The 23,979-nt window shown below is 40.8% G+C and overlaps 1 protein-coding gene across 5 annotated transcripts in view; it reads right to left on the bottom strand.

The window, feature by feature from the left end:
* The window catches only part of INSIG2 (insulin induced gene 2), a 41,800-nt gene that overhangs the window by 10,537 nt on the left and 7,284 nt on the right, over positions 1-23,979 (bottom strand). The window contains exons 3-6 of one of the 5 annotated variants that reach the window (XM_047082743.1): positions 17,725-17,849; positions 14,113-14,279; positions 13,848-13,947; positions 5,632-5,785 (exon numbers count right to left, since the gene is read on the bottom strand). In XM_047082743.1, coding sequence (XP_046938699.1) covers positions 5,732-5,785; positions 13,848-13,947; positions 14,113-14,279; positions 17,725-17,849 — 446 coding nt within the window. In that variant the 3' untranslated portion in view covers positions 5,632-5,731. Of the gene's footprint in view, positions 1-5,475; positions 5,786-10,269; positions 10,467-12,646; positions 12,870-13,847; positions 13,948-14,112; positions 14,280-17,724; positions 17,850-23,979 lie in introns of those variants that run through there. The other 4 variants (XM_047082745.1, XM_047082744.1, XM_047082746.1 and 1 more) reach the window with 4 other exon arrangements.

Here is a 23,979-nt window from a genome sequence, read left to right as displayed (position 1 = left end):
AACAGAGTAGCTTGGAAGCTCAGGTTTAAGTCATAAACGAAAATGTATCTGGTAAGAAGTGCATTACATTCTATTTCTTTATTATGAGAATATTTAACCCAGTTCTGACTTAGGGGCGCCTGGATGGCTCGGTCGGTTAGGCGTCCGACTCTTGATTTCGGCTCAGGTCATGATCTCATGGTTCATGAGATAAGAGCCCCAAATCGGGCTGTGTGCTGACAGCACGGAACCTGCCTGGGATCCTCTCCCTCCCTCTGTCTGCCCCTCTCCCGCTTGTGCTTGCATGCACTCTCTCTGTAAAAATAAATAAACTAAAAATATTATAAGAATATCTCCACTATACTACATCATGACGCAGATAGTCTTTTCCCACACCTCTTCCTTCAAGACATCTAACTTACTTCATCAGAAAATAATAAATCTCAGGCTCGGAAGCCATGTCTTTGCCAAGAATTGTACCAGTGAAGTGGTTCATTGTTCCAATTAACATTTACATTTGTTTAGGAAGGGCAAGGACATGACTGTCACATACATGTGACACATCCAACGTTTCACTTCCATTTTACACCTGTGTTGACGTCACAAGCAGAGCACAGGTGCAGCCTGAGAAGAATGAGAGCTTGGGCTCCATCCTGAGCCGTGGAGTCTACCTACGTGTGACGTTGGCAGATTATGACCTCTGTAAGCCTCTGTTTCTTCACATATAAAGGACTGATCTTATATCTTTATAGGTAATAATACTGACCTCATAGCTTTAATGGGGTAACTAAATAAGGTAGTATATGTAAGCATATAATTAATGCTCAGTGTTATTTACCACCTATCACTTAAGGTAACAAATAATAATGCCCTTCACAATCAAAACAATCACAACTCACGAATGTCCATTTCCTACCAGTTGTCAACACTGCCGTAAATCTTCCATAGTCATGAAATAGAATCTACCTTTTTTCATAATTTGAAATGTTACCGCCCTCTTAACGCTACGGAAACATCTCGTTCGGCTACTAACAGGCTATATGACCCGGGACAAGCAGGTAAGCAACATGAGTTTTGCTTCTGTATTTGCAAAATGCCCAGATTGGGCTGTCGTAGATGAATGTTAGGGTCCCCCCTAGCTCTACCTTTCTTCTCTGTGCATCTCAGAATTCAGTTCTGTGGCCACGTGATGCATGTGAATCATCATGGGATAATTACATCCTGATTTCAAACGAGCCCATAGTCTGCTCAGGAGAAAAACCGCTGCCATCTAGTCTCCCCAACGAACATCAGCCTCAGGATAAAAGGAAAGAGAGCATAAGAGGATGTAAGAGTATGGCAATTCACAGGCTCAGAGTTTCCATTTTGGAAATCTCTAAAACTTATTTCTCAAAATTTGAGGACAAATTTTGTGATGCAGGGGTAGTGAGAGAAAAGTGTGCCACGGGGCATGATGGATACTTATCCCCTGGGCTTACAGTCTACTGTTCCACAAAGCTCCAAACACAAGTTGCCTTAGTTATTGGAAATGCTAATGATTGGTATACTTCTATTTTTCTGCAACTGCAGAACAGAACTGCCTAATTAACCATTCCTTTGGTATTTACTTTGAAGCCAAGTGTGCATTTCTTGGCCTCTTCACATACAATTGATGCCAGCTCCCACGCAATTCCACAGAATTCTTGTACAGTTCTCACTTGCTCTGCCCCATCTTTTTTGCTTAGCCTCCCCTCTACTACCTGACAAATGGTGCACGTTCCAGAAATTACGATACCATCAGAAGGTCTCTACACACTCGTCTAAAAGACATTCAGGGAAAGATGCAAAAAAATGCCTTCGCACAGAAGTGGGGAGAAGGGCCTAAATTAAATTTCTAATGGACACAGCAACAGAAGAAAGTGCTGTGTGTGAAGAGCCCAGACTCTCCCTGACAGATGGCATGCAGTGAGTGCATGCTGTTAGCTGGGCAGTGCTCAAGGGCTTGCTCCGTTGCAAACACAGAAACAATAAAACTGTTTATTGATTTTGAAGAGATCCATAATTAAGTACGACATTTTCAAAGATAAAGGTTTACCAAGGCAGAACAGCCAGGATTTAAGGGGTCTTAAAATGGAAGACTATTTAATTGATTCAAATGTCGTTCCTAGGATGGCAACACTCCAAGAACTCCAGCTTGTACGCGTGTGCGTCTGCACGTACGTCTGAGTGCAAGGGTGTGCGCACAAATCATTGGAAGTTTTAAAGTGGCGCGTGGCCATATGAAATTTTCTTGAGGTTGGAAAAGCAAAGGTTGCAACCCTTACATTCGGTTGCCTTGGGCAAGCAAAAAAAAAAAAAAATCTGTCAAGACCCAGGTCTTACTGTTAAGGCTGGAGTTGAGAAATGCCCTCCAAATGCCTTCAAGTCAACATTAGCTATGACAGAAGCAAGACTATTATTTAACAGTAGCAGCAAATGTCAAAAACAAACTGTGCCTGGCGTTTTGACAAGACACTACTGAAAGAGAACCACTTTTTCAGCACTTGTGTAACCGTGGGGGAGAACGCGACAATTAATATCCTGAGGTCTGGTAATAGGATTTCCAGGCTGCTTGGTGCTTTCCTTCTGATGCACATAAGAGGAGTAGCAAGTGGCGGACAGGGGCAAAAAGAATCCAAAACGATGAGGCCTGGAGGAAAGGACTGATACATCAAGAAATCAGGTACCTGTATGGCTAATTAAAATGTAACTCCGTCCTTGGGAAACTGCAGTCTCACAGCGGTGACACTGTAAAGTATGAGGACAGAGCCATCATCCCTAGGCAAAAATAAGATGCTGACAAAACCTATCTCTTATTTCCCACATCCTTCCTTCCCTCTGGTGTCCTCACGCCATCCTGTGGCACCTCGTCTGAGCTTCCGTCCCTAGAAGACGTTCCCAGCCTAACCTGGCCAAACCTCCAACCCAACACTCAGTATAGGAACAACTAGCCACTCTTCTGCCCCACTTTTCTGCCTGGGGCCTGTAAGCAACCTGCTGAGTGAAGCTCTGGGCGGTGGGCGGTGGGTGGGCATAGTGGATTTGGGCATTACGTATACTTTCATTTTGACAGAAACATTAGGAGAGTATCTAAATGCAAAGGAAGCGCTAATGTGTTGGCTCAGTACCTGTACTTTGAAGTGGGAACCGAAGAAAAAGGAACATTTATGTAACCGAATGCCTGTTTACATATTATTGCATTTGATGTTACCAGGCCCCAAAGGAAAATGGTAGTGTACCTCCATTTCAGAGATGAGAAGATGGAAGTTTAGAAAGCTTGGGGGACTCGCCCAGGGTCCCGGTCAATAAGGAACTCATGCAGCGTTCAAGCCTGGGTTTGCCAGATTCCCAAGGCTGGCTCTTTCCCTGATTCACCCTGCCAAACCTCAGGATCACACCTTGATCAGCCTCAGAACATCCTTTTTCAAAAAAGTCTGACAGTTATGGTGATTTATAAATAAAGGGGATGCTGTGAACAGTGGGAGACAGTGTAGTCTCAATGTGTAAGCCTCAGGATATGATTCCCACAGGCAGCTGTGGACCCTTCCCAAGAAGCTATGCCCTGCTTGCAGGCTTTACAGGGGTCATTTAAACCCCAAAAGAGAAGTGTGTCCCCATGTTTCATGTCCCACCTGCCATCATTTCCTCTGTCATCCTCACTACTTCCAGACTGGACTTTGGATTCTTCAGAGTAGAGTCACCTGTCTATCCATGTTGTTTTCTTGTCCATCCCATGCCAAGGAGAAATGCCCTCCCCTCCTTGAGCTGAGTTTGACCCTTCCTTCACACCTCACCCCTACACGTGTCCCCACCCTTCAGAGGCCTTTCCTGACCAGTGGGTTAATATCATGTCCTTATTCTCACAGAAGGTATCATCTATACAACCCATCTGCACAGATCCCCCAACACCAGTTCTCCAGTATTATGGGGTGCATCAAAAACGATACCACCAAGCATAATAATTCACACAGACTTCTCCCAGCCTGAACTTTTCAAAAGGTCAGAAGTCAAAACCTGTTTAAAAAAATTTATCTCCTTTCCATTCTGTCAGATTTCCACATGGGATGGTGCCTGTGGAGGCCGCGGTAGAACATCTATTATCAAGAGAGGCTCAAGGCCCATGTCTAAAGCATTCATGGAGGGCAGAAGCCATGAGGCTCTCTAAGAATGCTTACACTGGCTTTCTAAAATAACCCAGGTTCCAGGGTGGAGTGGCATATTAAACATAAGGTATGTCTGTGAAGTGGAGGGTGTATCTGAGTTAGCCACGCCCACCGCGCCAAGCCACTCACTCTAAGGGATGGCCTTAGAAATCTGTTGGAAATACACACGGAAACCACTTGCAGGGACCGGCAGGGACAGCATGGTGTGGTGATGAGAGGAACCCTTGGTCGCTAGAGCCAAGTCAGACCAGAGTTTGAAACCCTGTTCTGCCTTTCAGAAAAACATGGACAATGAGGTGCCTGGGTGGTTCAGTCGGTTAAGTGTCCCAACTCCTGATTTTGGCTCAGGTCATGGTCTCTCTCACAGGTTTGTGAGTTCGAGGCTCGCGTCGGTCTCTGTGCTGTCAGCACAGAGCCTGCTTGGGATTCTCTGTCTCTCTCTCTCTCTGCCTGTTCTCAAAAATAAATCAAAAAAAAAAAAAAAAAAAAAGGAAAGAAAAACCTAGACATTGGAAGCTATGAAACAGTCCATATCTGGAAGGGTGTGGTGGGGATGTTCATAGGAGGCACAAAGCAAAAGCCTGATTCATTTCCTCCCCCTCACTTCTTCTCTTAGATGGTAGGAAAAGGTAAAAGTGAGCCCCTTCCTTCTTTCCCACCATTCTGGAACTTGGATACTAAGTTTTTATGCTACGTGTCTTAAAGACTATAATTTTAATTTGACCACCAAAAAGTATTTTATTTTCTCATAGTCGTGTTCACTATGAATCACTTAGGAGGGAAAATATGCTAGCGGGCAGAAAGTGCTACAGAACGCCTTACGCCATCCGTGGCCGACAGTACCACTGATCACCGGTATCTCGTTGTCCTGTCCCCCAGGGAGAGGGATTACACATCCCAGCCCCTTTACAGTTAGTTGGAGCCAGAACCAGAACTAATACTATCAAACATTTAAGGGTCGCTGATTTATTCTTTCTGGAAGAAAAGCTGAACCTGACTCAACCTTATTATGAATTTTACATACATTCTGGAAAGATCTGCTTTGATGTATACTGACCCGCTTTCTCTTAGACAGGCATGACACTGACACACACTAGGTCTGAGGCACAGGAAATTCCACAAAGATTTGTCTTTACAAACATCTTTAAGCTTCATCTTCATTTTTTTTTTTATTTTCAACGTTTTTTATTTATATTTGGGACAGAGAGAGAGACAGAGCATGAACGGGGGAGGGGCAGAGAGAGAGGGAGACACAGAATCGGAAACAGGCTCCAGGCTCTGAGCCATCAGCCCAGAGCCTGACGCGGGGCTCGAACTCACGGACCGCGAGATCGTGACCTGGTTGAAGTCGGACGCTTAACCGACTGCGCCACCCAGGCGCCCCTTTAAGCTTCATCTTCAAATTGTCAGCCCACGGGCTCCCTGGGCCAATGCGCAAACTACGCGCAGCAGCCGTATCCAGCTGATCCTAAAATGATGGGGTAGCACTTTGTCTTTCTGTAACGTCCTGCTGGAAAATCTCAGGCTTTTGTAAACGCAGAAAGGACTGTTTCAAAACAGAACTGCCACTGTCATACTTTGGTTGGGTAGACATTCCCAGAAGGTCTAGGAGTGACATGTGATGACTATAAAGGGAATAGAAATGAGTTTCATTCAGTGGCAGAAATTCCCAGGGAATGCATTTTAGAAACTTTTCTTCTAAAGCAAACAGATTCAGCACTTGGGTTCTTTCTTTCCTTTGTCTACTCAATTGCTCATCACAATGAATTGGTCCGTGATCATTCTGTACAAGTTTCCTCAAAAAGTGTTTCTAAAGAAGAGACAGATCTTGCAAACGCAACAATCTTACGGAAACAGTAGTGCTGAGTGAATTTGTTTTCTGAACAGTAATAAAAAAGTGTTCTTTTTCAATGGCAGTATATTTCCTACATGCTCATTCCTACTAACGCCCACCTTTGGGGAAGCTACAGGAAGATTAGCAGTTGCAAATCCTGCCATAAAAAAGCAGAAGACAAGGGTGCAGTCACACTAGAGCACAGTTCTGATGTGGAATCAAAACTGCCCCTTGTTCATGAAATCCTCACACAGACCACAGCTGGGGAAACGGTGAAAGGGAAAAATTGCCCATATATGGCAATCAGTTTTGACACGAGACTCATCAATAGCCCATTCTTTCCCAGGCACATCATTATCTATCTGATCTGCCAAATCTGATACTTAACAACATTGTCTTCGGAACAGTTGACATACCCTGGAAAAGTCTGTCTTGTAAATCACAAAGAAAGATGACAGGTTTCACAGATTTCATCAGTGGTAAAGAGAAGGGAGGCATAAAGGAACAGACACTAGGATACTCATACTCTCTGGCACAATGAACCCTATGAACTGAATGTATGTCGAAAGGGAAAATACTCTCCATACCTCAATTTTTATTGAGGCCAAACAAGAAACCACTGACTTAACCTATTTATCTCAGCTCCTAACTAAATTGAGTTTTCGGCCCGTAAAGACAAATGAACAGGCAGATGGCATGATCTCACGGTATAAAAAGGAAGTGGAGAAAGCTGAATCAGGACAGCAGACCCCTGAAGCCATAGCTTCTCCCCCCTACCCCCAATATATAGAAATAACAACAAAAATTAAAAAGAAAAGGAATCCATAACTATATTGTCAAGTAAGACCGTATCCTTCGTGGACCAAACACTACAAGGAACTCCTGGAAGTGAGAAAACAATCCAGGGCAGAGAGATGGAGAGAAACCACAGTTCCGAATACGAAAGGAGGGGACTTGCTATAAACACGAAATCAGAGATTCTAAGCTCAGAGGTGGCTGATGCTCTGAGACGGAAACACCAAGAGTAACTGACCTGATGCATTCAAGCAGGCTATTGTGGAAGCAGCCACCTGGCCAACTACATGTCTACTCGCCCACCTTGGACGGGGCAGAGACAACACAGTATCTGCCCCCAGGTGAAAGTGGTAGGAGTGGAGAGGCATGGCAGTCCACCCAAGCCGAACAAGGGAGCACTCACATCCAGAGACAGGCTGGTGATACAGGCTCATCCTGCCTTCCCCTGCAATGGCTCTGTAGAAGAGTTTAGAACTTTCAAAAAAAAAAATTTAATGCTTATTTATTTCTGAGAGACAGAGACAGCAGGTGAGTGGGGGAAGGGCAGCGAGAGAGGGAGGTACAGAATCTGAAGCAGGCTCCAGGTTCTGAGCTGTCAGCACAGAGTCTGACGTGGGGCGCAAACGCACGAACTGTGAGATCATGACCAGAGCCGAAGTCGGATGCTTAACCAACTGCATCACCCAGGTGCCCTGAGTTTAGAACTTTAAAAGAAGAATAATTACTAGCCTCAAAAAATACAAGAAAAATATAAGAATGGCAACGCATTTCCACATAAATAAATACATACATACATACATACACACATACATAAATAGCTTTGAAATTAAAACTGTGACCACTGAAAGTAAAAGCCTAGTGATGGCTGAACACTGAATGATACAGCTGAAGAGCAACTCACTGAGCTAGAAGATCCCGTTAATTCTTCTAGAGTGTAGCACAGCAGAGAAAAGCTAAAGGATACACAGAAAACAGAAACAAAAGGTCAAAGATCTCTTAAATGGAGGAATTTGAGAAGAATAGAGAACAAAAGAATAATAAGAGCAAAGACAAAAAAAAAATAGCCCAGAATTAAAGAGGAGATGTCTCTGATTGAACAGCATTAATAGAAAAAGACCTACTCCTCTACATCAGAATATGTAGGATGATGAAAAAAAAAAAACCTAAAAATAAATCAATAAAAGAAGGGAGAAAGGACTCTAATTAAAATCCCAATACAATCAACGCAGCTGGATAAGTATTTCATTCAAATGGTCAGGAGGACTACAGATCAGATCTTTCTTTCCACCTGACCTCTGAGATTATTCTAGGTAACACCAACACCACTGTTAACAGCTGGTCACCCAGGCCTTGGGTCTCCACTCCGTTGCTGTGCTTCTCCACCCACTTCAGGGAACTATGTAAACAAAGTTGTTTACATCGCACCTTGGACCTCAAGAGTTGGAAACGTTCCACTAAACTGCTGACTACAAACTCTATTTGTAGAAGCCTATGACCTTCTTAGAAAAAATGTTTTTTACTTCAAGATGTGCAGTCCTTGTAGCTTACCTGATTCTTTCACACTGTCAGGTCAGCACTGCTGGTTCAACTTCCTTCTCCAATTTGCCTGGATCCCAAGCAAGACTCCTGATCTTTTGTTAGGAGCCTCCATTAATTTCTCACATGGCCGTTATGCCACGTCTTCCAACAAATTCCTAACTAGAATCAATCTCTGCCATCACAACTGCCCTAACTGCTGGGCTACTGAGCCCCCAGACACGGCATAACCAAGTTGACTGTTGGCTCCATGTCAAGTGTCTCATCTGGGGCCTCACTTGAGTCCTTGATGGACTCAAAACCGTCTAGAAATTCTTTCTTCATCTCTTGTCAGTCCCTGTGTCCATTCTTCATAGAGGCTGTCCAAACCTCCACCATCTTTCAAAGTCCTCTAGCTCACCTCAGCTCCCCTCGCTCATAATAAATGGCTTAGTATATGATCAGGCGTTTCCCAAATATCTTTTGAGAGCTATTAGTATACAATGAAATATTTTAAATGTGAAGATACAATAGGTTAAGAAAAGCATTTTTCGGGGCGCCGGGGTGGCTCAGTCAGTTGAGCGTCTGGCTTTGGCTCAGGTCATGATCTCGCGGTTTGTGAGTTCGAGCCTCGCGTCAGGCTCTGTGCTGACAGCTCAGAGCCTGGAGCCTGCTTCGGATTCTGTGTCCCCCCCTCTCTCTCTGCTCCTCCCCGACTCATGTTCTGTCTCTCTGTGTCTCAGAAATAAATAAACATTAAAAAACAAAAAAAAGAAAAGCACTTTTCAACATAAACCATACATCTCCTTTTTCTCTAAGGTTGGTTATTCCTTCCAACTGCACTTCACACTACCAGCTCTCCTGTCTGGAACTGCCTTCTGCTCTGGCTTGAACCACATCACTCTTCTCTTTCTCCTCCCACTTGTGACAGCACCCTCCCCACCTCCTCCAACCCCTCTGCTAACATGCCAGCATGCCTCAGATCTGTCTCCCTTCACGGTAACATGCTCCCTAGGGGATCACACCCATGCCCACAGCTTCAAGGACCATGGACATATGCCAACAATGACCTCCCCCATTTACATCCGATAACCCAGACTCAACTATCTGACTGCTTATGACGCATCTTTACCAGACGTCCCCGACATACCTGGACCTCAACTTATCAAACTAGACTCACTAACTTTACTCACTCATCTGCTTCCCTATATTCCTCTTTGGTTTACAGAAATGCCATCCACCTAGTTTTCCAAAGAATAAACATTAAATCACACTTCCTCTTCCTTCACCTCCACGCTCATGTCATCAAGTTCAGATGACCTAGTCCAAAATGTATGCCAATGTTTCCCTTGCTCTTTGTTCCCCAAGTTACAATATCTCTCTGACCTCAAACATGCTCTTCATCTCACACGAATCCACACCAATGAGTGGCAATCTGGGCTGCACATTAAAACCGCCTGCAGAATTTATGAAGATCCTAAAGTGCGGGGCATACCACAGGCCAATGATTTTAGAGTCTCCAAAGGTGGAAGCCAGGCATTAGCATTCTTTACAAATTTCTGTATAATTCCAATAGGCAGCCAGATTTAAAATGTTTCCAGAATTGAAGATGTTGAGCGCACAGATTCAAAGTGCATAAACAATGAGTTAAAAGTCTTCAGCATGATGGGAGCAGCGGGAAACCAGGAACCTAGAATTCTAAGGCCTGATAAGATGTTCTGGGAGAAAAGAGCAGACTCTTCCAGATGCACAAAGCTAGGACTCTGCTACACACAGACCATCACTGGAAGAACTACCTTCTGAAGAATACACAGTTTGATTCTTCAACAACGTGGGTTTGAGCTGCATGGGTCCACCTACACGTGCATTGTTTTTTGATAAACAGAGTACAGTACTGTAAATGCATTTCTTCTTCCTTATGATTTTCTTAAGAACATTTTATTTTCTCTATCTTTATTACAAGAATACAGTATATGATACCAACTATTTATGTTATTGGTAAGGCTATGAGTAGTTAAGTTTTGGGGAGTCAAAAATTATACACGGATTTTCGACTGGGTGCGGGTAGCACCCCTACCCCCACATTGTTTCAAGGGTCAGCTGTACTCCACTGTGAGCCAAGATCAGAGAGGTATTTAATACTGACCAAGTCTGGATTCCACCTAGAAAATACAAGATGTGTGAATGTATGCACCACTGAGAGGCTCCAGTGACCTTAATAAAGGTAAAATCGTTCCATGCAAAGAAATACATTTATAACAAAAGTATTAGCAGGATTCTGGCTAGTTAACTGTTTTCTTGTGCTTTTGCAGAATTTAGTCTCAGTTTTCAAGCATTCAATTTCCAGAACTTTAATAAAAGGAAGCAATGACAATGTAGCAATGTTAAAAGATGTTTACCACTTTCTTTCATTGCAAAAAAAAGATGTAATATATTCACATACTTATCAAAATATCAAAACAATTTTATTTTTGCCATCAATATCTTGTTTTCTAGATGATCTAAAAATAATTTAAGAATTCCAAAATGATAATCATTCAATTCCTGTAACACTCGACTTGGTTTCCTTTCATTATTTCTTAGCAAATTCAACCATACATGTTAATTTTATTAAGTTAATCATCCGTATTAGATTCTAAGATTTACCACAGGGAAGAAAAAAAGACTCTTAACCAAGATGATAATTATATATTTAATACATCTTGCTTTTAACAGCAATTTTCAAAGTAAACACATCATAGACCTTATAACTTATTAAAGATTTATAGTGCTTACAAAGTTGATTCTAAAAATATACCTTATTTGTTCTAATGAATAACATTATCTAGAAGATAGAATAATAAATTATAGTAGTATGTTTACCACCACTATAGTTAAGATTGTGAACATATATTCAATATGAAATCCTTTTAGGATTTTCTCACTTTCAGCCTTAAAACGTAAAAGCAGATTAAAGTTTGGCATACAAGATCTCAGACTGATAGCAATGGTTTTAAAACCAAAAATTACAAGATATCTAGTTGACGTATTATGAGAGCATGGGCACATGCACATACATTTTTACATGTACATCCTCTCTCTCACTCAACGCAGTGCACGCGCGCGCACACACACACACAGTAAGCAGAAAGCTCCACCCTTTTGTATCAGACAACTGCCATCAATAAAAACTGGGAAAAAATTTAACTAAAAATATGTTTAAACCACACTTACATGGTTCCAGGTGTTAGAAGGAGATGCACAAAACTGTTATCAAGATCTTTAACATGCACAATATGCCATCTCAGTACATTCTTAAACAGGCTTAAACTACTCACTAATGGGCATATGAATACCTAAAAAGTGATGTGCTCATCCATTCCCCAGATGGCATTCCAATGATAATCAGTCACATGACCCAGCCTGGCTAATGTGGTTTGCTTTACAGAGCCCAACAGATTACAGAACCCAGGAGAATTAGAAACTTCATTTTGATCGGTTTGGGGTTTTTTGTGTGTTCCATGTGCAAAAGGAATGGGATTCTGTATTACAAATGACAATATCATTTAACACTTTGTGGCACTGTAAAAGGTCATTTTTGTATTTCTAAAACACATTCATGCCAGTTAAATTTCCCAACGGTACCTTCTTTTAATTATATATAGTCTCGCAGATTAGACTTAAAACAATTTAATGCTGATAACCTCTCCTGCTCAACACTTTTACCTCCAGTGTAATTCCTTTTTTGGACTCTCTCCAGTAATGCAGGTTTGAAAATGTTCTACAGACGTTCATTTTCATTATAAATTAAAACACCCAAAGCTCTCTGAGACAACATTAAAATAGAAACTAACCACACATTAGGGCACCCATAGCTCATACTGCTGTGATTAGAAAAATAAAAAGGCACAACAGTAAGCAAAAGAGAATATGCCAGCTTTCCATTTTTGTTTTTCTTTTTTTTTTTTTGGCTTTCCTCCTATTTTATTTCACTAAGTTTATTAACAGTTCAAGCATTCTTATACTCTGCATGACAATAACAGAATATTTTGGCACATCAACATTGTGATACAATATATGGTATGTTTAAAAAATTAATTTAAAAATTTCATCTATTAATGATCATGTTTTTAATGTAGTGCATATATATTTTATAGTTATTTAAGTCAAATACATAAAGGTTTGTAACTGATTTACAGATGAAGCAATCACAGATTGCAGTAATATATGCGTATGTGCATGTATATGCATATGTGCATATGTGTGTATGTATGTGTGGGTAAATATATACATATATATGTATATATACACGTATATACTTGTGTATATATACATATATATGTGTATATACATATGCATATATATATACACACACACATACACACACACACACACACACACACACACACACACACACACACACCTATACACCAATCAAGGGGAAAACTGCATCCTAGCAATTTTACAGTCTGACGTTTTGTTGGTATAGCTATCATGCCCTTTTCAGCTTGTTTTTCTGTACAAAAGATATATTTTTGCCTTCTTCATTCCTGATGAGATTTTTCTGCGATAACTTTACATTCATACTGTAAAAATTAAAAGGTTAAAAGGTTAACAGATTAAGGTTTATTTGGGATACCAATTTCCATATAAACTAAAAATTAATACTTTATTAACACATGCCCACTTTATTTGCCAAAGAATCTGAGAGTTATGCGATGATTTGAATTAAATGACAAATGTGATAGGGAAAAAGAAAGTTCACAGTCTAGCAGTGAAAGGAGACATAGAAAATGCAGGCAAAAGACAAGGTTACTGCATTTCAAGCAAATAACAACAGTATGATTCAGATCAATCTTACAACATGAAAGGAAGCAGAATGGGTTTCTTTGAGTGCTCAGTAAGGTGAATCAGCAAAGGAAAGGTCATGAACTTAATGACAGGACTGATACAGTGAATTCAGATAATATTTTCTCAAATAGCTTTACAATTTCAAGGAAAAAATCTGTTACATTAGCAAAATCTTCTGGTCAAAACAGTTATTTTAAAAGTACAGCTATAGATGTACACCCACAATTCAAAATAAAGGAAACTAGGAGGCTTAAGATAACTGGGTGGCTAGATTATTAAAACGACAGTGACATAAGCCACTCAATTCACCTAGCTGGCTACAACGATAAAAGTGACAGCACTTATTCATGAAACTGCTGTGGCCCTTGAATGTTTCTGTCTGACCCTTGCCATCTATGACTGGGGTTATCGACAGTGTCCTTTTTCTTTTTAACTAAAATGATCAAACACCTTGATTTGCCAGAGATGGTCCTAATTTATAACCACTGAAGCAACACAGTTACTAGTCATGTCTCTTTTCACCTTTAAAATTGTCTCTTTGATGGAGTAGAAACCTATAGATTAGTTTTTTAAAATTAGAGGATAAGTCATAGCACCTTATCCGTAACACATTTTAGTTTTTCTGTCCAGTGGTTCCTCTGACTTCTAGTATGCTTGGTTTGGAGAAGACCTGTCTCCCATCTCAATAACAGATGAAATAAGCATCAGCTTACCATTGCCAGTTGTCGACCAATGTTTCCCATTGTTATGCCTCCAGCAAAAAATATACACGGTAACCAAGAGCGAACATAGAGAAAATCTGGAGATGTATATCTAGAATAATAGAAATGTTTTTAACAACCCACCGAGGAAGTACAATGACACTTATTAATGGAAATAAGCTGTTACTCTGTAAAGTGGCTAACCCAATTTTAAAAGCTCAATTCTGAAATCATTTGTCATTTATTTTAGGAAACAAGCACCAAAAAGAATACTTACTGATAAACACCATTATAGACTAGCAGTTGAGTGACCAAGGTTGCCAAGAAAGCAATTCCTACTCCAAGGCCAAAACCACTTCTAGATCTATCAAATGTCCACCACAGTCCAATGGAGAGTGCAGCCAGTGTGAGAGACAACTGTATGTTGTTATCAAAATCCACTTTCTGAGATCTGTGTTAAAGAATCATCTTAAAACTTGTAGCCACATAACACCACCTGTTCGTTTTTCTAAAATAAGAAATGTTACTGTTGGGACGGGAATTGATTGCTTATTCCAGAGCGTGGTCAGTCTTTTCCTACAACATATTGACACTGGGTGATACTAACTCTCTCTGATATTTACTAAAGATACACAGAGCGCATGATAATTTCATTAATAGATCCCACCTACCTGTAATTCCTAAAAAAAAAAAAAAAAAAAAAAAAAAATAGCACTCTATCTAACAGTCACAATTATAAGATCAGACCCATTATTTGAGAAATGCTTTCTTGGCTAAAAATGTAATCAGAAGCCTCAGAACACAAGTATTGCTAAAGGAACATACTTTTGCTAAAAAAGAAACCAATATCACTTCTCAAACAGGTTCAGAATTACTTGAGAATCATACAAGAACTTGAAAATAGAAGAGTTGACAGCTATTTAACAGGGTACCACATTCTCTATATGATTTACTGACAGACACATTTTATAATAATGCAGTTCAGAAACAAGAGTACCAAGGACACAGTATCCCTTTCTATTATGTCAACTGTTCTAGTTTTAATTTGTTGAGGATAAAGCCTTGAAGTGAACATTATCTTGCAACCTGCCAAGCTATTTTGGTGCCTGAGACTTTCTGGTATAGGACAGTTTGCTCAAATGATATTTTATTTCCGTCACCTACTTAAGCATCTATTCACAAATGTACGGCCCTTTTCTACTCCAAAATCTCTGGGCAAAACGAAGCTTTACAAATTCAATTTTCTCATTTCTTTGCTAGAGGATTACACTAAAGGAATTAATTTCAAGTATCATTAAAAGGGCATTATCTATGTCCCAAAGGCCACATCTTGGCACTATATCCAGCTCCCCAGGGGAGACTAGATATTTCGCCAAGCTAACTGGCCATGCTGCAACTAGAGAAGAGAGAAGAAGTTCAAAAAATGCATACAAAACTATTTCTTACTTCCTTTTAACATCCTGTTGTTTACCACCATCCCCCTTCCCCCACCACACCATCTGGTATCTCCAAAACCTGGAATTCAGGTTTGCTTAACTTCTCAGTATCCGAGGGCTATTGTTGTCCACTCCCTCAAGGTCATTTCTTGATTAGGCTTAACAAAAAACCTATAGTTTATTGTATGCTTTCTGGAAAAGCTTCCTTATTCTTTAGCAGGCATTATACCTGAAACTGCAAAGAAAAGGTTATATGCTCTGATTTTTCTATGCAATAAACATACTTTTAAAGAACAGAATTTGATATTAACTAAGTGCTACCTATGATAACTAAATTAACTTCATTAAGGGTCAAAGCAAAATAAGGTAAACAGGTAAAACACATTAATCTGAAAAATAGTACCATGTCATTTCTCAAATCTAAGGGACTTAATATCAAGTCTACGTTATAAATTTATGCTAAAATTTTGCAAACATTTTGGATTTTACTTAAAGGGCAGGCAGAACAGTTAAAAATTGCTATATTCAAGTGTTTCATTGACAGAGAAAGAAAATGACCAAAGCAAAAAATTTAAATTAGACATATAAAGGTTTTTAAATCCCAGAAAAGGCTATTTAAATGTCTTTATTCAAAAACACCTGAAACATCTACAGTAGAGCTATCTAATCTACCAGTTGGAGAGGAATTTACACGCTTATAGGGCTCTGGAATAGAAGAAGCAGCCCTTCGTAGAATCGAGTCAGGATCTCCGGGGTCCGGTCTCAGCTCTGTCCTAGCCTTGCGGTATGAACGCTTCAGCGAAGTACCCAACCCCTCCAGCTTTCATTTGTCTTACTATCTTTATAAAGAAAATGTAGAACTGGGTGATTTCTAGTTGTCCTCTAGATAGAATATTCCAGGAGTCTATCTTTTTAAACCCTTCTAATCACTAGATTTGTTATAAAATCCTAAATCTCAAAGATGTCACCAAGCTAAACATGTTAGGAAATTCTTTCATGTAAAAGAAAATGGGAAACCAAAATAATAACCGCCACTGAGGGCCTTCCAAATTCACAGAGCCCTAAGGGCTAACACAATTGGGAAGAGAAAGGCGATGTGCTTGTGGAATCGAGGACCCTATCGCTTGCCTCCATTCCTCCTCCCAAGCCTTTCCAGAATACCTCAGTATTTTCTGTAAAAGACAAGGAATCTACCTGCCACGTGACCTCGCCTCTCTCCAGCTAACTGCCAGCCCTGAGCCTGGTACAGAGCCACAGGAGGGAACCCTGGGCAGCCTGGCCCACATTCCACGCTCATCCCAGCACCAGAGCTCCTGCCCCTCCACTCTCTAAGCCACATCTTCTAGAAAAAAGGGATGACTGAACTAGCATGTCCCAGACTCTCTTTTACAAAGGAAAGTCAGGGGTGGGGGAGAAGAGAAGCAGGGAGGATGACAGGATAAAAACCTTATGAGACCAAAAACGTTTGTTCTGGGGTTGACATTTTTCTCTGTGCTGTGGGGGAGAAGACAGTGGGGAGAAGGGAAACAGAGGCCACTTCACCCTTCTAGCAAGGACACTATAAAAATACTCATTCAGGGGCGCCTGGGTGGCTCAGTTGGCTAAGCATCCAACTTCGGCTCAGGTCATGATCTCATGGTTCGTGAGTTCAAGCCCTGTGTCCGGCTCTGTGCTGACAGCTCAGAGCCTGGAGACTGCTTCAGATTCTGTGTCTGTCTGTCTCTCTCTCTTTGCCTGTCTCTCACTTGAGCTCTGTCTCTCTCTCTCTCTCAAAAATAAACATTAAACAGATTTTTAAATAAGAAAACCCAAAAAAATAAAAATACTCATTCATCACAAAATAAATTGTCAGAATCCTTAAATGATCAAATTTTAAAAATATGTACCTTAGGCAAAAAAGTTCATTTTGGTCAATGTCCAAGCTGAATATTTTCATTATGCCACCTTTAAGGACATTTATGTGGTTTGCTGGCATTGATTAGAACCAATAGATGAGTCTGACTTTTTCTGAAAAATTACAGGTTCCTTAAGTTAGAAACAAACTAAAAAAAAAAAAAAAAAAAAAAAGAAGCCAGCATGAAGCCACCACATGTCCTTCTTGGCAAGTCTTAAATGAAAAAAGAGGAAAGAAATCCTTTGAAAATGTACCTGTTTCAATCTCAGAGTTACCGAAACTATACGGAAGTAATGAAGTAAGCTAATTTAAGAAAAACATGCACAGTTTTTAAACATGAGAAGTTTCTAAGTGATACTGAAGATGTAAATGAAAGGCTCTACCCCTCCTGTAAGCCCACAGCTGCTCCTGTGATGTTTCAACAAGACGGCACACATTCTTTTTCTGGCTAAGGAGACACAGCACAGTTTGACAACAGTGAAGTTGCAAGGGACTGTTTAACCTTTGGTTTGTTGGAGCTGCTTTGTGATTATGCATTTTGTTACAGCGGAAAGGATACAGCGCTGGCATGATTTATACCAACAAAGACGGCTACGCACCGCATCACACTGGACCACTCTCTTTTAAATTTATGTGGTTCTCCTAGATGCCTGTCAATGCAGGGGTATAATAACCCAATCACAGCTGTGGAAAAAAGGAGAAAAAAAAAATTAAGTCATCTCCAATGTTATAACGGCAAAACTTAAGCTAAAAGAGCTACAACCCCCATAACCATTTGAAAGACTGTTTAAAAAGCTCTTCAAGTTACTTAACATCAATCACGGATATTTTTAAACTTACGTCCCAAAAGAAAAAAGATACCACCGCTGAAGAAAGCGCTGTAAATGCTTACCACAGTATCCTCAACTGTAACTGGCAGAGCACCATTTCAGTGCATGATTCACAATTTAGCACTTTGCACTAGATGATTCATGCTACTTTTCTACTACTACTATCCCTGAGATTTGAAAAGCATCAAACTAGTTGGCAGTTAAGCAATGTTCTCTCTAAACTACCTAACCATGAAACGTGCTATATAATGCCACAAACTATCTAAAGAAAGCTAGAAGCATAAACGCATATAATAAGCTCATCACACACACCGTGCTCGTTCGGATGGCGATGGCTGTCCTGCTACACAGATTATCTTAGTTCCTCCAGCTTGTCTCCTGCACCCAGTGCTGGGTCCCAATGTTCCCCTGCACCCTGGCCCTCTAATGAGACTCTAGGTCATATTGTCAAAATGGGGAAACTTACAACAGAAATCTACATTTGAGCCTCCGTCTGCACATAGAAAAAAGTTAGGAAATATAATCTATAAGAACTATAAATTTCAGTTAAAATTTAAATTTACTCTTAAAAAGATAAGGAGGAATGATTTTAGTACATTTCTTAGTTTTAGAAAAAACATCTTTAATGTTAAGTGTGTAGTTATGAATAACTGTATGCAAAATGTCTATGATTGAGACTCAGAATACTTGCACCCGATTTTTAATTAAAATACTTGTCAAACTTCAACATTTTATTCATTTAATGGGAGAGGATTTTAAAAGCTAAGTTAGTCGTTAAAAAAAGACCTTAATGAATCAAAACAGTCTTCAGCAAGTTATAAGGAAAATGTACTTTTACAGATTAAATTAAACAGGAAATAGCTAGGCAGCTTTGATTTGCTAAACTTCCTAAAAACATAATGGATATGTTGCCATTAAGTTAAAGACACAACTGTTACAATAGTTGAAAAGCATGTTTAGAAGGCCCAATGCTACCTATGATGTATCTTGAAATTACCGTACCAAGATCTGAGTGCCTGAGGACCAGGAACCCCTGCCTGGCCCGGGAGTGGCTAACCCTAACCCTTAACAAATGATGCATCCAATCATTAAGGAAAAATGGAAATCAATTAATATCACAAATCGCAGGCTAGCAGACCAGTGGAGCAGTCTACCATCTGGAGGTGAGCTGCTACAATGATATATCTGTGTCCTAATCTACAAATCTGAAAGCGCTCTCCTGAGTTAGGCTTTTGCTGAACATAGCGGGTTCGCAGACCATCAAGAGATTAACAACAAATTTCAGCAATGCAGACCTCCAAAATCTGTTAGTAAATTTAAAACTTTCATATCCTATTCCTATTTAAAAGGCTCGGCTCTAAAATCCTGTGAGATTAACTGACAGCACTTCCAAATTTCTACAAAATTAAAATGGCACCAAGCATGCCTAACAGTTGAAATATATCTAAATGCATGTTACCTCTTTTTTTTTTTTTTTTTTTCTCAAGGGGTCATGAAACTAACAGCTCATATCATTCCTCACTCTGGCTCTCCCTCTCCTCCCTCTGCCTGTTGCTGAGTGAAATCAACTAAGATCAGGCATTCCAAGTCAATTTTCCTCAGCAGCTGATGCCATAGGTAAAGAATTATCACATAGAGAATACTGACGTGTGTGCAAAGAAATAAGTAAGTAAAATTGACTAGATTTGTATGCATGTGATGTCAGACTCACAAGGGAGAGACAACTGAGGAGAGAAAGCAAAAACACAAAAAGGAATTTAAACTGCCACGCTGCCAACCTTGGGATTTGCCAATAAAAATCAAATCCATTGAGTATGCATGGTTCTCGGATGCTCCCTGAGAAGGAGAATTCGAGGAAGCCTGTCACTTCCCATTAAATGTCTTCTTCCTTCCCTTTAAATAAAGGCATGGCAGAGTCTGATCACAATATCTACAGCTCAGTGAGGCTCCACTGTTTGAGAGCTCAGCAGAAGTATGCCTGGGCCTCTTTTCGTCTTTCTCCACTTTTATCCTAACAAGAGAGACCGTTAAAATCGTGCCAGTGTAACATTACATGCAAACATCGTCCTGCTTAATCGCAGGGTTCTCTGATGCAAACTAACACTGCTTGGGATAGATTTAAGCTATTTCCCAGGGACCAGTTACTGCCTACCAAGCCAAAACCAGAATAAGTTTGTAAGACATCAATATTAAGTCATCATGTTTTCTGGATGGAAGTGTGTTTAATTCAGTGATACACTACAAGGGACAGTGAAATCAAATGTTTTGCAAGGAAAGGGGGCTGAAAAAACAAAGCCACTGAACGAGATAGACTTTCATGGAAAACAGCTATAGGATAAGCAACGTTCCATTCAATAAATACTTAAGCTCCCATAATGTGTCTCGTTCTTGACGTTTGCTGGGGATTTGAAAAGAAAAAAGAGCAAAACACGATCCCAGCCCCAAAGTGATCACAGCAACAATTCAATACAGTAATACGTTAGGGGTAGCACTGACAGCGCCTGGTGGGGGCCCAGTCCTCTCTTGGCATGTGCTGAGGGAAAGTGGGGTGCTGGGGTTTCAGGAAAGCTTCACAGAAAAGGTGGCCCTGAGGCAGCAGCGCTCAGCAGGTCAGCGTGTGGAAAGGGCTTTCTAATCCAAGGGAAGCATTTGAGGAAAAGCACGTAAATTGCCAAATACCCACTATCACTTGCAAGTTGTAAGCTTCAAGCAAAAAGGGAGCTTCAGAAAGCCTCAGAGGAAGATAAAAGTCGGCAAGGGCCATATCAGAGACTTCACCCTGCAGACACTGGGGAATCAGGAAATAATGCCATCGAGTTTGAACCAGATGGTTCAAACCAGATCTGGTTTGAACCAGATAGAGTGTGTAGGAACACGCTCCTACAGTAGCACCAAGTGCACCACACAGGATGGGGTAGCAGGCAGAGTTCAAAATCAGAAGCCAAAAAGGAAAAAATTGAAAATACCCATCAGACTGGTAGAGGGCCTGCCTGGACCAAGAAAGAGACGGAGGAAACACGGAAGTTGGACACTTGGAGGTAAGAGCGGGAGAAGTCTTGCGGAGCTCCCCAGGAACTGCGTAAATGACTGCCTGGCCAACCTGGAAAGATTTGTTTTTTCTTTTTACATTAGACATTAGCTTCATAGGTTTGAACATAATTTGGTTACTTAGGATTTTTCGAGTCAGTTTCTCTAGTTAATGTTACTCACACAATGATGGTTATCTTTTTCCTCTATTCATTCTTCAGAAAGATTCCTTTGCAGCCCTCGGTAACATTCAAGAGGTTTCTAACTGATTCTAACGCACTGCACACACAGAGAAGTTAATCAGCTTGAAATACTAGCCATTATTAAATTAAAAAATAGAGAACCATAAAAAGGAAAATGACAGCAAAGGCAATTTACCAGACTTCTCTACTGGGTGTCCCTCTAGAAGCATGGCTAGCCAATTTTCTGGCACTGTGTTATAGGGAAAGGTAGCAAATAACCAGGGGCCCTTTGGTTTGCATGTAGAAAGTGGTGATTCTGGAGAACCTCCAGAAGGGAGCTCAATCTATGAATGTTGTTGGACAGGAAAATGAAAGTACAATTTTCAGTTTTTCTGACTTAAGATGGTTAAGAACCTAGAGTTTTGAAAATGCATTCCAGCACACGTACAGAAAAACATATACATACTTTGAACGCATGTCAACTTGTACGCGCTATGTTTCTTATACCACTGACTTTTTATTTCCTTGATACTTTCCCTAAAATTGGGGGCAGGAGGGGCAGAAATCCATTTTCTACCTTTGGCAACTTTCACAAATCTGGTACTCTGCTCTCATTTACTAAATACCATGACCTACCCAACAAAATCAGTAGCAGGGTTAACTGGAATCTAGATTTCCAAATGCCTTTCTACCTTCACTTGCCCAGTTACCTCGTGGAATGCACTGCTTTCAGAAGAAACACTTAAGCAAGAAATTTAAGTGTAAATACCCCAAATGGAGAGCTGTGAAGTTTGCAAGTGTGACAAACCTAGTGGCTGGGGAAAGGAAGGAAAGTAGGGACAAAGTGACTGAAATGCAGCATTAACATCTGGAATCTTCCTTCCTAAATATGAGTTTGTGGCAAAAGTGCCCACACCACAGGGGAGGACACAGCCCCTGGTCCTCTCCTTAATGGAGGTACAATGAAACCTCAGTCAAGTTCACTTGCCCCCCTGCCCCCGCACACCCCCCCACCCACGAACGTACATCACACAACACACTATGTTCCATCCAAGCCCGGCGCTTCATCTGCAAGCTTCAAAAGAGACACCCTGAGGAGAGGGAAGTGTGAGTAGCTTTCTCTTCCCCTTCTCCAGCATCTGGACCTAGCTGCACATCTGACCATGTGACATCTGACCTAGCTGCACCACTCACTGGCCCTCAGACCCTGGGCTCACGGATACCCTCTCTTTATCTCAGGTTCCTCATTCCCCCAAAGGAGGCACAATGCCAAAATATCACTCCCAAAGTTGCCCTACACATCCCTGGGGTTAAGGGATGTGCCTAGCATGTGAGGAGGCATTCAATAAGAATTTCTCTCCCCTGACCTTCCTTTCATCTATCCTGAAAAGATGTGTTCTTCCAAGTCCCAAAGAGCTTCAATTAGTAGCCAGACAGCAGCTATACCATAGGAGAAAATAAGCAAACCAGGGGTGCCTGGGTGGCTTGGTCAGTTAAGCGTCTGACTCCTGGTTTTGGCTCAGGTCATCTCACAGTTCAGGACATGAACAGAGCGCGTCGGGCTGGGTGCTGACAATGTAGGGCCTGCTTGGGATTCTCTCCCTCCTTCTCTCTGTCCCTCCCTCCCTCTTTTTCTCTCTCTCAAAATAAATAAATAAACTTAAAAAAAAAAAAACTAGAAAAAGATGGTGGGAAAACTTAATTTTTCTCTTTTGAGTTTAGATGGAAAAAAAAGAAAATATATGAGGGCTAGTAGACATGACAGAGAATGATAAAATATAATTTTGCTTTCTCCTGCATTTGGACTAGTTTGCCTATTCTCTCAGAAAATGTAATGACCTTGGGGCCACTAAGAATCCCTGCCTTTACAAACCTTAATGTGAATATTGTGATAGCGACATCGATTCATAAACCACACTGGAACCTTACGACAAAAATGCCCTTCAATCCATGCAATTGTCCACTAGATTCCATGAGGTCATTCTAAAACATCTCACACCTAACTCCTCACTCTTCAACCTCCAGCTCTGGGATGGAAGTCAAGAAGGATCTACATTATACTGCAAAGTGTCGCTGATATTAAATATGAGACACCAAGTGGACATTCCAAAAAGCAATTTCTCTCTCGATCAGAATTTTCTTCTACCACACAATGATGGCTCCCTTCTATCACTTTCTTTTATATTATTAGTCTATTGGTCTCCGTCATTGGAAAAAGCTAAAGAGTATCCATTATAGAAGCTCGGCATTACAAAGGCTTTCTGAAATGCTCCACCTTATTCATTACACATTGTCCACCAAAAAAGATCTACAATAACTCCTGAAATAGGATAACGATTTTTAAGCAAAGAGAATCTACCTTACGTATCTCTTTAAGTATTCTCTATTCTTAAGCTACATCTGAAACCAAGATACCAAGAAGAAAGCATGTCCAAAAATCTAAAAAATAATAACATGAAGCTTTAAATTTTTTTTAAGTTGATTTATTTACTTTGAGAGAGAGCTTGTGCACACACACACACACACACACACACACACACACACACTCAAGCGGGGGAGGGGCAGAGAGAGAGGAGCAGAGAGAAAGAATTCTGAGCAAGCTCCACACTGTCAGGATGCGGGGCTCAAACCGACAAACCATGAGATCATGACCTGAGCTAAAACCGAGAGTCAGAGGCTTAACTGACTGAGCCACCTAGCGCTCCGAATTTGGGTGATTTTGAAAGTAAATTATTGCCCACATGAAGCTTTAAACTTGAATACAACTACTCCATC

Source organism: Lynx rufus, unplaced genomic scaffold, assembly GCF_022079265.1.
Source record: "Lynx rufus isolate CCGP_SWC_20201006 ecotype Redwood Valley unplaced genomic scaffold, mLynRuf1.p SCAF_2, whole genome shotgun sequence".
NCBI classification, from domain to species: Eukaryota; Metazoa; Chordata; class Mammalia; order Carnivora; family Felidae; genus Lynx; species Lynx rufus.
This window is presented reverse-complemented; position numbering and strand designations above follow the sequence as displayed.